This window comes from Cinclus cinclus, chromosome 16 (assembly GCF_963662255.1).
Source record: "Cinclus cinclus chromosome 16, bCinCin1.1, whole genome shotgun sequence".
In the NCBI taxonomy this organism is placed as follows: Eukaryota; Metazoa; Chordata; class Aves; order Passeriformes; family Cinclidae; genus Cinclus; species Cinclus cinclus.
The window spans coordinates 1973934-1988882 of NC_085061.1; the positions used below are offsets into that span (position 1 = coordinate 1973934).

At 48.1% G+C, this 14949-nt stretch overlaps 1 protein-coding gene across 1 annotated transcript in view; it reads left to right on the forward strand.

Annotated features, from left to right (window-relative positions):
* The window catches only part of CACNA1H (calcium voltage-gated channel subunit alpha1 H), a 160033-nt gene that overhangs the window by 52887 nt on the left and 92197 nt on the right, over positions 1-14949 (forward strand). The window contains exons 5-6 of the mRNA XM_062503239.1: positions 4483-4642; positions 11544-11856. Coding sequence (XP_062359223.1) covers positions 4483-4642; positions 11544-11856 — 473 coding nt within the window. The remainder of the gene's footprint in view (positions 1-4482; positions 4643-11543; positions 11857-14949) is intronic.

Below are 14949 nucleotides of genomic sequence, written 5' to 3' on the forward strand. Positions count from 1 at the left end.
CTCAGCCTGGGAAACAATGGGAATAAACCCCCCCACTCAGCCCAGGAAAACTGGGAAAACTTAGGAATAAACCCCCCAACACCTGGATTTCTGAGCTCAGTCTAGGAAAAGTGGAAATCCTTAGGAATAAACCCCCACCTGGATTTCTGAGCTTGGTCTGGGAAAACTGGAAAACCATGGGAATAGGCCCACCCCCACACCTGGCTGCCTGCTTTGTGGAGCTAATGAGAGGAAATTAATTAAATTTTTAATGGCAAGTTAGAGATTGTCATTATCATAAGTGGTGTCAGCAAAGGGCAGGGGAGCAGGGAATTGACCCTCGGAGCTGTTTTCCGAGGTTTTTGTGACTTTTCTGAGGAAAACAACTCTCTGGTGGTGTAAAGTAAACAACGTTCCTCCAAAAGGTCACTTCCAAGAGGGATCTTCTTGCCCTGCTGGGTTTGTTTTCCCTCCTCAGCCACCGAAGGTTTTTCCAGGACTTGATGTTCGGGATTAGCAGCTCAGGAGCTTCCCTTGCTTCTAAAACCCCCAGGGAGGGTTTGCTCCATGTGAAACAAAATTGGGATCATCCTCGATAGGAAGTTCAAGTGGTTCCTAAATCCATTTTCAAGTGGTTTCAGCTGCTTGGCTTCCAAATCCAATTTTAAATCCGAGTCACCACGTTGGAATAATTCCCTGCTGGAATCAGCCAGCTGCTGAGCCTCCCTTTGCAAGGTGCTCATTCCATGGCGATTCCATTTCCAACCAAATCCACTCCGATCATTGTATGGAAATCATGGGGATCCTGGCAATAAAATAATAATAATAATAAAAAAAGGATATTTCCTGTTCTTTTGGAGCGAGCCAGCCCCACATCCTGCCTGGATTCAGCAAATCCAGGGACAGCCAAACAACCTCCCCCAGAAGGGATTTAATTCCAGGCCCTCCGAGGGAACAGATGGATGTTTACACCCAGGAGCCTCGGAAATTTCTCTCAGAACTCCCAATTCCACAGGACTTTTTTTTTTTTTTTTTTTTCTGGAAAACAAGGAATGAAATCGGTGAATTCCACAGTGAGGTCCTCAGTTAAAAACAAGACTTTAAAAAGGGAGAGGCCAAAAAGGGCCGTGGATCCCTCTGGAGCTTTGTTTTCCTAACGAGGTTTCGTTGTCAGGGTTTTGGAAAGCACAACAAGAAGTTTTCCTCAGGAATTTGGGGTTCCAGGGAAGTTTGCCTTTGGGATTTGGGGTTCCAGGGAAGTTTCCCTCTGGGATTTGGGGTTCCAGAGAAGTTTCCCTCTGGGATCTGGGGCTCCAGGGAAGTTTCCCTCAGGAATTTGTGGCTCTAGGGAATTTTCCCTTAGCTCTGACACCAAACGATCCTTCCAAGCTTTTTGCACTGCACTTCCCATGGGATTTTCCTATTTTTCTGATAGACAGGTGATGGAAAAGATCCCATTTTAAATTAATTTTCCGTGGGGTGAAATCCATGGAGTTCAATCCATGTTTGGAGCGGAGGTGTCCGAGGAGCAGCTGGGCTGGGCTGACACCACCAAAAGAGACCTGAGCACTGGGATTAGGATTCCTTGGAACGATTCCCAGAAATATCCCAATTCCTGGAGGGCAGATCATCCAGCCTCCACTTTTCTTTTTCCACCTTTTTAACCCCACCCCCTCGGAAAATCGGGAATTTTTCTGTTTTGGGCCAAAATATTCCAGAATCTGTGGAGAAGGGATGGGAAAATCCCTGGATTTTTGTGGCTACATTTTCCATGGGGTTGGCCAAGGGATTTCCTTGGCATTCCATCCCATGCCAGCAGTGGCAGCACCATCCATGCCATTCCCAGCTCTGGGACTTGGGAATGGGATTTTCCACGATAAAAATTTTCCAGTTCCAAGATAAAATTTGCAGCTGGAGCAGAAGAGATGAAGCTGGTGCTAAATCCAGTTGAACAGGGAGATTTATCCCTGGGATTCCTGGGCTCTTCCCTGGGATCAAGCCAGCACCGTCGGCTTCCAGGCCCAATAAATTCACCCACAAGATTCTTTCACTTTGTTAAGAAAAGAAAGAAAAACCCAGGCCAATAAAAACATCATTTCTATTAGAAATTATTCCTTCCAAACCTCTGGAAAAAATAGAATTCCTGCAGTTTATTCACTTGGCAGGAGCTGGAGTCAGGGTTTTTTTTTTTTTTCCCAGCAGTGGTCATTGGTTTCTTTTTATTTTCAAATCCTTTTCGCTGCTTTATTTTTATATTTATTTTCATATTTATTTTATATTAATTTTATATTTATTTTCTATTTAATTGTATAGATAAGTTCATATTTAATTCTATATTAAATTTTATCATTATTTTTCTATTTTTCTGTTTATTTTATATTTGTTTTTACATTTTTTTACATTAATATACTTATTTTAATAATTACTTAATTATACATTTAATTTTATTTTATGTGATTTTTATTTTTATTTTTATTTTTATTTTTATTTTTATTTTTATTTTTATTTTTATTTTAGTTTTATTGCTATTTTTATCGTGGCTTTTCTTTTTTTTTTATTATTTTTCTTCCCTGGGGTTTAAAGATGGCATTCCATGGAACGGGAATGAAAATCCTGCTCCTTGTTTCAGCCTCAGTGATTCTCTTTTCCCATGGCACACTCGACATTCCAAGGAGAGCCCGGAGTGGCTGCAGAACAGCTGGGTTCAATCTCCGGGATGACGCCACCAAAAAATCCCAAACACCAAAAACAGCTGAGCAGAAAAAAAAAAAAATTGTCTGGCATGGGGGAGAGAAATTTTACCCATTTTTGGGAAAAAAAAAATAAGAGGGAAGAAATCAGTGAGAGAGGGGGGGGAAAAAAAAATGGGAGAAAATTCCAGCATCGACTTTCCAGTGGGGATTGAGCCTTTGCTTTTCCAAAGATGGATTTCCAGGAAAATGGAATTGTCCCCAAGGGGGTGACAGTGCTGGGCAGGACCAGGACTTGTGACAGTCCTGGTGTGTCCCTTCCCTCTCGGGGTATTCCATGATTTTGTCACAGGACACATCGGGAATAAACACACCAGGAATTCCAACCCCTCCCCCTTTGGGAATAACCAGCAGGAATTCCAGATCCCATTGGGAATAACGACCAGGAATTCCAACCCCTCCCCCTTTGGGAATAACCAGGAGGAATTCTAGATCCCATTGGAAAAAACACCAGGATTTCCAACCCTTCCCATTAGGAATAACGACCAGGAATTCCAACCCCTCCCGCTTTGGGAATAACCACAAGGAATTCCAACCCTCCTCCCCCATTGGGAAAAATCACCAGGAATTCCAACCCTCCCATTGGGAATAACACCCAGGAATTCCAGATCCCATTGGGAATAAGCAGCAGGAATTCCAAACCCTCTGTTGGGAATGACCACCAGGAATCCCAACTCCCATTGGGAATAACCACAGCAGGAATTCCAACCCCCTTTCCCTCCATCCCCGCAGCTCCAGAGGATGGGATTTGTGTGGGATTTGCTCCATCCCTTCCCTGGGGTGGCACCGGGACAGGGATAGGGGGTGGCTGGCACAGCCTCTCCCGGGAATTGCGCTGGAGCCACGGCCCAGCTGGGCGTGGAGAGGCTCCGGATGCAGAGGTCATTACTCATCCCTAATTATTAATCATTAATTAGCTGGGAATTCTTGGCAGGGCTGGTGGATGCCCTCGTGCTGCGCTGACGGGGCCGTGGCAGCTCCGGCCCCGCTTGGCTCCCTGGGATTTGGCTCCCTGGGATTTCCACTGGCAAATCCACAGGAGGAGCAGCATGAGGGGATCCCAGCTCCTGGCAGCAGTGCCTGGGAAAGCTGGGATAGAGAGGTGGGAATGTTGGGATAAAAGGGTGGGAATAATGGAATAGAGAGGTGGGAATGTTGGGATAGAGGGGTGGGAATAATGGGATAGACAAGTGGGAATAATAGGATAGAGAGGTGGGAATACTGGGATAGACAGGTGGGAATGTTGGGATAGAGAGATGGGAATGTTGGGATAGACAAGTGGGAATGTTGGGATAGACAGGTGGGAATGTTGGGATAGAGAGATGGGAATGTTGGGATAGACAAGTGGGAATGTTGGGATAGACAAGTGGGAATGTTGGGATAGACAGGGCTCCCACCCCAGGCTCCGTGGTTTTTAGGGGGACAATTTCTGCGATCCATGAGAGGAGTTTGCAATGTTTACAAATCCATATTTTGAAAATTCCCACGAATGTTTTTCCAGGAAAAATTGTCCCACAGTTCGTGTGTCCTTGAATGCTGCGGAAAACACCTGGAAATCCCATCCTTGGATCCATCCTCTGGAGATTGCTCTTTATTCCCATTTCCTGACAATCCTTTGGCGTTTGCACCTCCCTTTCCAACCTCAGGAATTTAGGGCCAAACACCAAATCCCAAATTTCCCACCCTGGCTACACATCCAAGGTGGGAATGGTGGTTTCTCCCCATGCTGACGTGGTTTTCCCTTCTGCCCCAGGTATGAGGATCCTGGTCACGCTGCTGCTGGACACTCTGCCTATGTTAGGCAACGTCCTCCTCCTCTGCTTCTTTGTCTTCTTCATCTTTGGGATTGTCGGGGTCCAGCTCTGGGCAGGGCTGCTGAGGAACCGCTGTTTCCTAGACAGGAATTTTGCCGTGTAAGTACAGCAAAAGGAAAAAAAATTCTCCACCTTTTTCTTCCTTTTTACTCTTAATTTTTCTGCCTTTTCCAGCAGGGAGATTTTTCTGTCCCCTGCTGGAAAAATCCCAGCGCTCAGCAGGGTTCTGGGTCCAGCTGGGAATTTTTTGTCCGGAAAAAAACAAAAATCCTGTTTGTCAGCAATTTCCTGAAGGTTTGAGCGGCTCTTTTGTGAATTCCTGCTGCACCTGAAGGGCGAGGATGAGAGCGGGTTGGATTAGCTCTGCCTGAGATCCCTGACTCTGGGAATTGGAGGATTTAGAACAAATTCGCAGCTCTCCAAACAGTTCAGGTCACTGAGCACACCCCAACCCCTGGCAGGGCTTGGAGATGCTGCTGGAACCCAGAGATAAATCCTTGTCAGGGTTTTAAGATAAGAAACTCGATGTGAGAAGCATTAAAATCATCTGGGCACAGCTCAGAGTGTGGGACAGGCTTCGGGAACGGGCAAGGACCTGGAGTCAGGGAATTGTTAAGGCTGGAAAACACCTCCAGGATCATCCAACCCAACTTTATAAAGAAGCAGATTTTAATTCGGGTTCTTCCCTGTGATAATAAACCTTCATTGCCCTGCTGAGCCTCACCTGGCACCCTCCAGCCCTGCCCAAGGAATCCATTTAAGCCCAGCCCAGGCTGTTAGTCCTGGTTCAGGCTGTGCTGCTGGTGTTTGTCTTTGCTCCTGAGCTCCTTGGATAAATCCTTTGGACCCTGCTGGGATCAGAGTGGGATCATGGAGGGGCTGCTGGAGCTGGGATCAGAGTGAGATCGTGGAGGTGCTGCTGGAGCTGGGGTCAGAATGGGATTGTGGGGGAGCTGCTGGAGCTGGGATGGCTCCTGGCTCATCCCAAGCTTTGGGGCATCCCTTGCTGCTCTCTGAGCTGGGGTTGTTGTTTCCCTGCCCCTTCCCGAGGTGAGGACACACCTGAGCATCCCCCAGCACAACACCAGGATGAAAACCAAGCGCAGCCAGCACAGGGGGGGAAAAAAAAAAAAGGGGAGGGGAATTTGCCTGGAAAAATCCTTCCGAAGGCTCCTGTCAGAGATGTCAGTGGCTCAGAGGTGAGGAAATTCCCCAGCCCGGCTCTCAGGACAGCTCTAACTCTGCGAGAGGAGATAGAGCCTGTAATTACATCTCTGGGTAATCATCAGCTGTCTGCACTGGGAATGTCTGCAGGACAGGCAGGGATCATCCCTCAGGTCCTGCTCCTGCCTCTCACTGCTCGGTCCTGGGGCTTCCAGCTCCCTCCCTTCCTTCCTTGTCCTCTGCAGCAGCTCTGGAGGTGTTTATTCATCCCAACAGAGTGCAAAACCGATGAGCCTGCCGTGGCTGTGACTCCACTCCCACATCCCGATGCTCCAAACCTTCTCCTGCACCCCAAGCAGGAATTCGCCGGTCACCAAAAAAACCCCTCCACGCTCAGAGCGACCCCAGAGCTGCCATTCCCAAACCCAAATCGTGCTGTTCCAGCCGTGCTCGGGTGGCCCCGTTCCTGTAATTAACTCCAGCGAGCCCCTCTCGCTCTCTTTGAGTCAGGTTTTTAAAGGCTCTGTGATTTTTCTGCAAAGTGGAGCTTTCGGGATGAACCACAGGGGAGGCGTTCTCTGAGCACAGACATTAAGCAGCAGTTATGTAAAGGCCATTAGCAGCATCAAAGGCCTGGCAGGATTTTCTTATCAAGGCTTGCTCCTTGTCGGGAATGTTTTGGGATGAGCCGTGTTTGAGGGGGTTTGGCTGGGATCGTCTCCTTCCCTCTGGGATGGGCTCTACCAGCCCACAGCAGCTGGGACAGGGGAATTTGGGAGGCTGTGCCAGCTCCTGTGGTTTGTTGTGATGGAAGTTGCTGCATTCCAAAGGAATTTGGGGGAAGGGGGTGCCCATGGGGCAGGAATATTCCAGCTCAGTGTCCATGGGAGAAGTGTGGGGTTCACTGATGCCTTCACCCCGAGTGCTGCTCCTAGAAAGGATTCCCAGAAATATCCCAATTCCTGGAGGGTGGATCATCCAGCCTCCACTTTTCTTTTTCCACTTGGGCTCTTTGCATTAATTTTAGATCTGAGAAACCCAGCAATGATCCAGTCACTGCATTTCCAGCTATCCAGGCTTCTTGGAGCTTGCTGGAGAAATTTTAGGGAATCTAGATGGGACTATTCCCTTTTTTTTTTATCATTTCTGACTCATTCTCTCAACCCAGGTGCCAGGGCATGGTTCACCCCTGCAGCGCTCCTTAACACACCAGCAGCAAATTGTAAAGGGGAAAAAAAAAAAAAAAGGCATGGAATGACCTGGAAAACACTTCAGGGTTACATCTTCCTGCTGTCGGACAGATCATGGAATCCTGGAATGGGTTGGAAAGGACTTTAAATATTCTCACTCCAGCCCCCTACCGTGGGCAGGGACACCTTCCCCTATCCCAGGCTGCTCCAACCCGACCTCGAGCACATCCAGGGATGGGAAATCCACAATTCCCCAGGACACAGAGGTTCCAAAAGCTGGGAGGGGTTGGGTCACGGCTGGAGCAGCCAGGCTGGGGCTGAGATCCTGGCTCTGATTTCCTTTACGACCCTGGAGAGAGGGAAAGCCTGAATTATTGGAGGGTCTCCCCTTGGTGCTGCTGCCAAACCCTCCCAGCTCAAACCAAAACTGCTTTAAGCAGAGGATCTGGACCAAATCCAGGGGCCAGCAAGGGAGGGTCCTAACCCCAAATTTTCTGGATGAAAGGAGGTGTAAGTGAGCTCCCAAACAGCTGCTTCAAATCCAGCTTTGCCCTGCTGGGCTCTGCCCTGCAGCTTCCTGCACCTTCAGCTTTTCCAGAGGCATCAGATGGAAGGACTGACTTTGATTTTTGCCATCATTCTTCTTTCCCCATGGAAACCTTTTCTTTTCAATCCCCCTTGAAAGCTGGCAGATTCGAGTACAGCAACTATTTTTAAGTCGAGTGCATTGTGAGAGAAATTGGGGGACTTTTTGGAGGTGCATTGGGAATTTCTACTTTTCTCTCTCCAAGAGCTGTGCTGTTACAGGGCTGGAATGAGGTTATTTAAGGATTTTTAGTCGGGATTCTGAAGGAATTTTCTGGGTTGTTGTAGGAGTGGGCTGGAACTGGATCTCTGCTCTTTGGGATGCTGGAGAATTTCTCTCTCCCTCCTTGCCCAAAGTGATCCTTCAGAACCTGGGATTGCTGGAACAGCAGTGCCAGGATGGGCTGTGAGTGATGGCAGGAGAAATCCCCCAGGGATGTTTTGGTGGGAAGGACAAGCAGAGCCAGCAGCTCCTGGGTGACATCTCCAGGAGGATTTTTTTCTCCCATTCTGGCTCCTTCCCACCCTCCTGAGCTGCTCCCGGTGGAAATGAAGGAACTGGGTCAGCCCCAGCCTGTGTGGGCTCTTCTCCTGTGTGTGTTGGGATGCAGAGCAGCATTTTCCAGCGAGCCTTTCAAGGAACTCGGTGGCTCGGAAGCAGGAGAGGAGAGGGAGCTCTGAAGTGCTTGGTGGTTTTTTTTCTGCTGCCTCGGGACACTTGTGATGGGAGGTTTCAGTCTGGATTAACTCGGGATTTTGCCTGGGAGTTGTTTAATTGCTCCTCCTGGCATTGCTCAGCAGGATTCCCTCGGAGAGCAGGGAATTCATCCTGCAGAGCGCTGAGTTCCTGCCACCTTCTCCTTTTCCTCCTCTGAGCTGGGGCAGGACCGTGCTCAGCTGTGTTCCAGAGGTTGGGATGTGTGCGTGTGTAAATGGGGCAATTGTATTAATCAATTACTGGTTTGGTTGTTTTTTCGTTTGTTTATTTTTTGTTTTTTTTTTAATTTAGAGTTAGGATTAAAAACACAAAGGAGAGGAATTTCTTGTGTTTGGGCTTCGTTGTTTATTAAATTTTATCTAGTACAGAGAGTTCTGTAACACTTTTAGCTAACAGCTAAAAGTGAGCAAAATGGAGGTGAATTTAGCTAGTTACAAGGTTTTTAAAAGCTGAACAGTCCAATAAAGAACTAACACTTAGATTATTTATCCTTCAGACCCACTGTGACCCACAGTGCAGCATTAACTGTCCAACCAAAAACTACCTGAAATCATGAAGATGGAGAAGAGACAACACTCAAAAACCTTTATTTTGTCTCATTGCTATATTTTAAAAACCTCAAATTCCAAACGCTTCGCCGTGAGATGTTACACATTTCTATTTAACTACACACACATGATTTTAACTCCATCACTCAAATTTGGAAGCCTTCTCCAAGTCAAAAGCAGTGTTCTCCTGAGGGTCAGTGTCAGAAAGCACAGAAAGCTCAAAACTCTCAAGGTTTTTGGGATCCAAGGTGCATGGGATGGATGGGCTTGGAAAATTTACCCTGGGGGAGGATGGAGCAGAGGATAATCCAGTAGAAGTGGGAGAAAAATGGATTTTCCTGCCCCTCTGTTGTCCTTCTTCCACAGGGATGTGCAGAGGGATTGAGAAAGGGAAATCCAGGAGCAGGACTGGGAAAAGTTGGGACAGGGGTGTTAATCCTCTCTGATGGGATAACAGATCCATCCTGGGGCTTGCCTTCCCCCAGAGCTCTCCTGATTAGTGGGTTCACTAATTAATTAACAGCATTAATGAGTGATTTGTCTCTAGCTGCAGGCAGGGAACAGGGAAATTGGGAAGAAGTGGATGGTCCTGGCAGAACTCATTCATTTATTGGGGATTCCCTCATTCTTGCTCTCCTTCCTTCTTTCTCCTTTTCGGTTTTGCCAGGAAAAAAAAAAAGGGGGGGGGGGGGGGAAGTTTTAAGAAAAGGTCTGAAATTTGCAGCATTTGCTGCCAGTTCAGGTCCTTCCCCCGATCCCTGGGTGGTGCTGGAGCTTCCCACACGAGTGGCTCCTTCCCTGTGGGAAGAGGGAAAGGTTGGGCAGAAAGTGCCCCCCAAGTGACTGATTTTGTCATAGGGACAACTTTTAATTCGGAAATTATTTTGGGGACAGCTGCAAAAACGAGGAAAGGGAGGATCAAATCCATCAGGCAGCAGCAGAACCCACCCAGGCTTCACCCAGCCCTCCCAGCTGAGCTGGGCTTTGTTTTCCTGCCCGGATTTTCCTCCCCCAGCCACCCAAACTGTGCCGTTCTTCTGCTCCTCAGGGTGGTTTGTGCCCAGATCTTCTCAGTGCAGCTCCTCAGAGCCCAGCCTGGGGCTCTGTGCCCTCAGGCAGCCCTTCTTCATCCCAAAACTTCCCAAAAGGAGACTCCTGGGATGCACAGAGCCTCTCAGACTGTGTGCGGCCGCTTCCAGTGGGATGGGGACCGATCCTGTAGTTTTCCTTTTAGGAGTTCAAGTCACTTCTCAGGTGTCTCCTCTCCGCTCCTTGCTGCTTTTCCCGAATTCTCCAGCTCTTCCCAAGTTTTCCTGAATCTTGCTGTGTTTTCACCCTTTGTTGAACGCTCCCTGTGTGTGGCACTGCCCTGTGGTGAGTGATTCTCACCCAGACCTGGCTGCTGCGGCTCTTGGCCCCATTCTCCAGCCTGTTCCGTATGGAATTTTCCTCCCAGCTGGTGAGAGGACAAGGAAAAACCTTGAGGAGTAAAAACATCTTCCAGGTTTTTTTCTTGAACCCGAGACCCAGAAACAGCGCAGGTGATGCCACGGTTTTGTCTGGAGGCGTGGGGTGCGCCAGGAGGAGCTGCTGAACACAATTCCCAGCCAGGAATTCCTAATTCCCGGGATGTGCTCCTCTTCCCTCTCCCATTCCCGAAGCTGATGAACCCTCCACACCTGTCTCAGGTAATTGGATGATGGACCAGAACCAAATTCCCCCGGGAAGTCGTTGAGGGCTGATTTCCCCCAGCTCTGCCTTGCAGCAATTTTTCTCTCCTTAAAGTGCAGCCTCTGAGCGAATCCTGCTTGGCTCCAGGGTTTTGGGGAGCAATTCCAAGCAATTGTCTGGAATAACACTTGTTAAAGGCAAATCTCTTCACCAGATAGGGACATTCAGAGAGAGATAAGAACAGAGCTGTCCTGGCTGGAAGAATTACCTGGATATCTCCTTCCCACATCTCTTACAGCGTGTGTCCTTATCTTATGGAGCAGCTGAGGTCCCTGGAGCTCGGGAAAACCGCGTAAATTTGGCTCTGGAGCAATGCAGCTCCTCAGTTGGAGACCTGAGTGCTGCAGGCTCTCACCAGGGGCTCAGGAAGTGCCAGATTTGGGGACACAACTCAGGGAAAAGCAGCTCCTGCCCTGCTGCAATCCCAGCATTTCCTTCTCCAGGCTGGGACGGAGCCATCGCTGGTATCCAAGCAAATTCCATCAGAAATGCAGGAAGCACTTGGTATTCCCATCAACGTGGGCTCTTCTGTTTGTTTGTTTTTTTGGTTTTTTTCATGGAAGTCCAGGGGGAATGGGAGATGGCCTCTGGCTGGGTCTCAGCCCCTCACCAGAGACATCCCGAGGGACAAATTTATTGGGAATCTGCTCTGCCACCACAAGAGTTCTCTTCAAATTCTTCCAGAGAGCCCAAAAGCCCCCTGGATTTTGGGAAGATCCCGATGTGCTGGGATTTTCTCTCCATCCCCTCTCATTTCATGCTTGGGGAAACTCGGGCTGATCTTTACCAGGAGACCAGCGGTTCCTTCCAGGCCGTAACAAAATCTCATTTTAGGGGCTGGGACTTGCTGACAGGATATCAACCAGCACCTTTTCCTGCTGCTAAAACCAGGGATAAACTTTTTTTTGTTTGTTTGTTTGTTTGTTTTCCTTTTCCTCCTGCTAAAATCAAGGATAAGCTTTTTTTTTTTTCTTTTTGAAAACCAGGAATAAACTTTTTTTTTTAATTTTTATTTTTTTTTAATTTTTTTTCCCTCATCCTTTTCATTTCCCCCACCCTTCCAGGACTTACAACCTGACTTTCCTTCACCCTTACTACCGGCCGGACGAGGCAGAGGAGAATCCCTTCATCTGCTCCTCGCACCGGGAGAACGGGATGCAGAGATGCTCCAACATTCCCAGCAGGAAGGAATCCAAGGTGGAATGCACCCTGAGCATGGATTCCTACAGCCCCAGCCTGGCCGGCCCCGAGCCCAGCAGGAATTCCTGCATCAACTGGAACCAGTACTACAACGTCTGCATGGCGGGGGATGTGAACCCCCACAACGGGGCCATCAATTTTGATAATATTGGATATGCCTGGATTGCGATTTTTCAGGTAGGGTTCTCCCAAAAATGTTGTGGGTTTTTTTTTTTTTTTGTTTTGTTGTTGTTTTTCCTGTGTTGTTTTTCCCCCCCCCCCCCCCCGATTTTTTACCGTTTTTTTTTTTTTTTAATTTTTTTCCCACATTTTTTTCTCGGTAGTTTTTTTCCCTTTTTTTTTTTTTGTTTGTTTGTTTTTTGTTGTTGTTGTTTCTTTCCCCGTTTTCCAGGGGCCTTTTTCTGTTTTTTATTTTTTTCCGTTTTTTTTTTATTTTTTTTCGTTTTTTTTGTTTGTTTGGTTGGATTTTTTTTTGTTTTGTGGGGTTTTTTGTTTGTTTATTTTTTTTTTTTTTTTTTACATGGGTTTTTTTTCCCCCCCCTTTTTTCGCAGGTTTTTTTTTTCCAGATTTCTTTTTCGGGTTTTTTTTTTTTTCCCCTTTTTTTCCCCTTTTCTTTTCTCCAGGTTTTGGTTCGGTTTGGGTTTTTTGGTTGTTTTTTTTTTGTTGTTGTCGTTTTGTTTGGCATGGGTTGGGTTGGGTTGTGGGTTTTTTTGTTTCTGTGTTTGGGGGTTTTTTTTGTTGTCATTGTTTGGTTGGATTTTTCTGTTGGTTTCCCGTTTTTTCTCGGTTTTGGGTTCACCATTTTTTTCTTGGGAAGGTTTTGGTGAATGCAGCAGAGCAGGAAGGAATTTGCTCAGCGCTGAGCGAAACTGCAAATAAAGAAATGGGGAATAAACAAATCAGGCAATAAATGGTGCAAGACAGCGTTTGGAGAGAAGAAACTTTTCTTCTGAAAATATTTTAAAAGAGGGAAAAGAACATTTTGGGGCAGAAAAACTCATGGCAGGCTCCACCTCTGCAAATCAGATCAACCCCTGGGATTTTTGGGAGCAGGGCTTTTATTGTTGGAGCATCAGGAAACTGAAAGTGGTGTCGAGGTTTTTAAGTAAGATTTAATCTCGTGCTGAAATTAAGGAAGCTGGCATGGCTTAGGCATGGTTTTAAATCACAGGCTGAGCGTGGAATGCTGGAAGAGGGAAATATCCCTGCTGGCCAGAATTCCTGAGAGGAGATTCTGCTCCCGGGGAATTTCAGTCTCTTTTTGAGGTGCTTCAGAAAAGACCGAAGTGGGGAAGATTTTCCAGGTGATAAAACTCTTCCTGAGGGAGGATTTTCCAAGCATTTGTAGCTCTGGAGCATTGGAGAGCTCAGTCCAGAGGCTGTGGTTCGCCAGGGCTGCCCCAGCTGGAAGATCCCTGTGGTTTTTTCCCATTTTTTCAGGGCACTTCTTGGTGTTCAAGCATTTCTTTGGCTCTGGCTGGATGCCCCCGGTGGATTCAGTCCCCTTGAAGTGGAGGTGACATCTGTTCCTAGAGCTGAATTCTCCTTTTTCCTTCGTTAATGAGGAATAATTCCTCACCCAGAGCTCTGCGTTTCATTTATGGGTTTGCTCCCAGTACCAGATTATCCCACGAGATTCAGGGGTTCCATTTCTCACCTGGAAAAATTGGGGAATTGGGGAATGTTTGCTCTGAGCACCTTCCCTGCTCTGCTGGCCCTTGGGAGCTGCCTTTGGATCACAGTGCTGGTGCCAGAGGCTCAGAGACAAATCCAGAGGGCTTCAGGCAAATCCCACTGGGATCTGAATGCCAGTTTTCCCATTGGGAGAACGTTTTGGAGTTAGTGAGGAAGAGAGGAGCTGCTGGCTGCTGGTGGGGGATGGATAAAGGGGAGAGGGAATTCTCCTTTTCCTGCTCTCTGATGGATCTGAGGGATGTCCCCAGGTGATCCCACCTGGTTCCTTTTCACAGGGAAAGGACACGGAGGGGGAGCAGGAGCTTCTCCAGAGGCTCCCACTGCCTTTTCCCTTCCCGAGCCAGTTTCCAGGCTGCAGAATTTTCATCCCATCTCCATTTGATCTCCTCATCCTTACAAAGCTCAGTTAAATTTCAGGAAGGACCCCCAGCCCCAGGAGAGGTTTCAGCTGATTCCTTTGGGCAGAACAACGTCTGGCAAAGTCGGATCTCGTGTCCTCAGATGGTTTTGGCAGCTGCCAGGAGGTCAATTATTCGATTTAATGCTGCTCAGGCCATCCAAAGGCCCCACAGGATTTCCAGCCAAAAACTCTTCCCATGTGTTTATTCCTGCTGGAAGTCAGGGCTCATTTTTAGGAGCTGGGAATGATTTAATTCCAGGTAAAGAGGCAGCGAGGTGCTGGCTCAACCTGGATGTGGGAAGAGGAAATCATCAGTGCAGGAGGTGAGCTCCTAAATCCAAACAATTGCTGGAAGCAGAGAACCTTGAGCAAATAAATCCATGGGATCGTGCTCTCATCGCTCATAATAGCCAGAGCTGGACAGCACCAGGTCAGCACTTGGCTGGGGGCTCCAAGTCAGCAGTGCAGAAAGTCCAGCTGGTGGATTTAGGAACTCTGGAGCTTCCCTGGGGACCGGTGTTGAATTACTGGGATGAGACAGAGCCAGGTGTGCCAGGCCATTGTTGTGCAGGATAATGAATCCAGGGCACTTTGCAGGAGCTGTGATGTGCCCCGAGGGCTGGCAGATCTCCTGTGGGAACCAGGACAAGCTCTGCTGGCAGAGATTCCCTCGGGATTTATCCCAAATGAGCCGGCAATCTCGGGTGGCTGAGCCTGGCAAAGAGGGGGGCTCTGGGGTGACCTTCCAGGAGGTGACAGGAAAGAGGGGAGAGGCTGCTGGAAAGGGTCTGGAGTGCCAGGACAAGGGGAACAGCTTCCCAGTGCCAGAGGGCAGGCATGGATGGGATAATGGGGAGGATTGGGAGGGTGGCGAGGCCCTGGCAGAGGTTGTCCAGTCCCTGGAAGTGTCCAAGGCCAGGTTGGAGCAACCTGGGAATGGGGAAGGGGTCCCTGCCCACAGCAGGGCTGGGACTGGGTGGGCTTTAAGGTCCCTTCCAACCCCAACCATTCCATGATTCTGGGATCTGGTGTGGTTTAGGAACTGTCAGAAGAGAGGGGGATGAAATGAAGGAACTTTCCAAGTGCAGGTAGTGGCCAGGAGTTTCCAAGGGCACAGTTTGACACGGTTCAGACCGCGAATAAACCAAACCAGAAGCAGGAAAAAGCAGAGTTT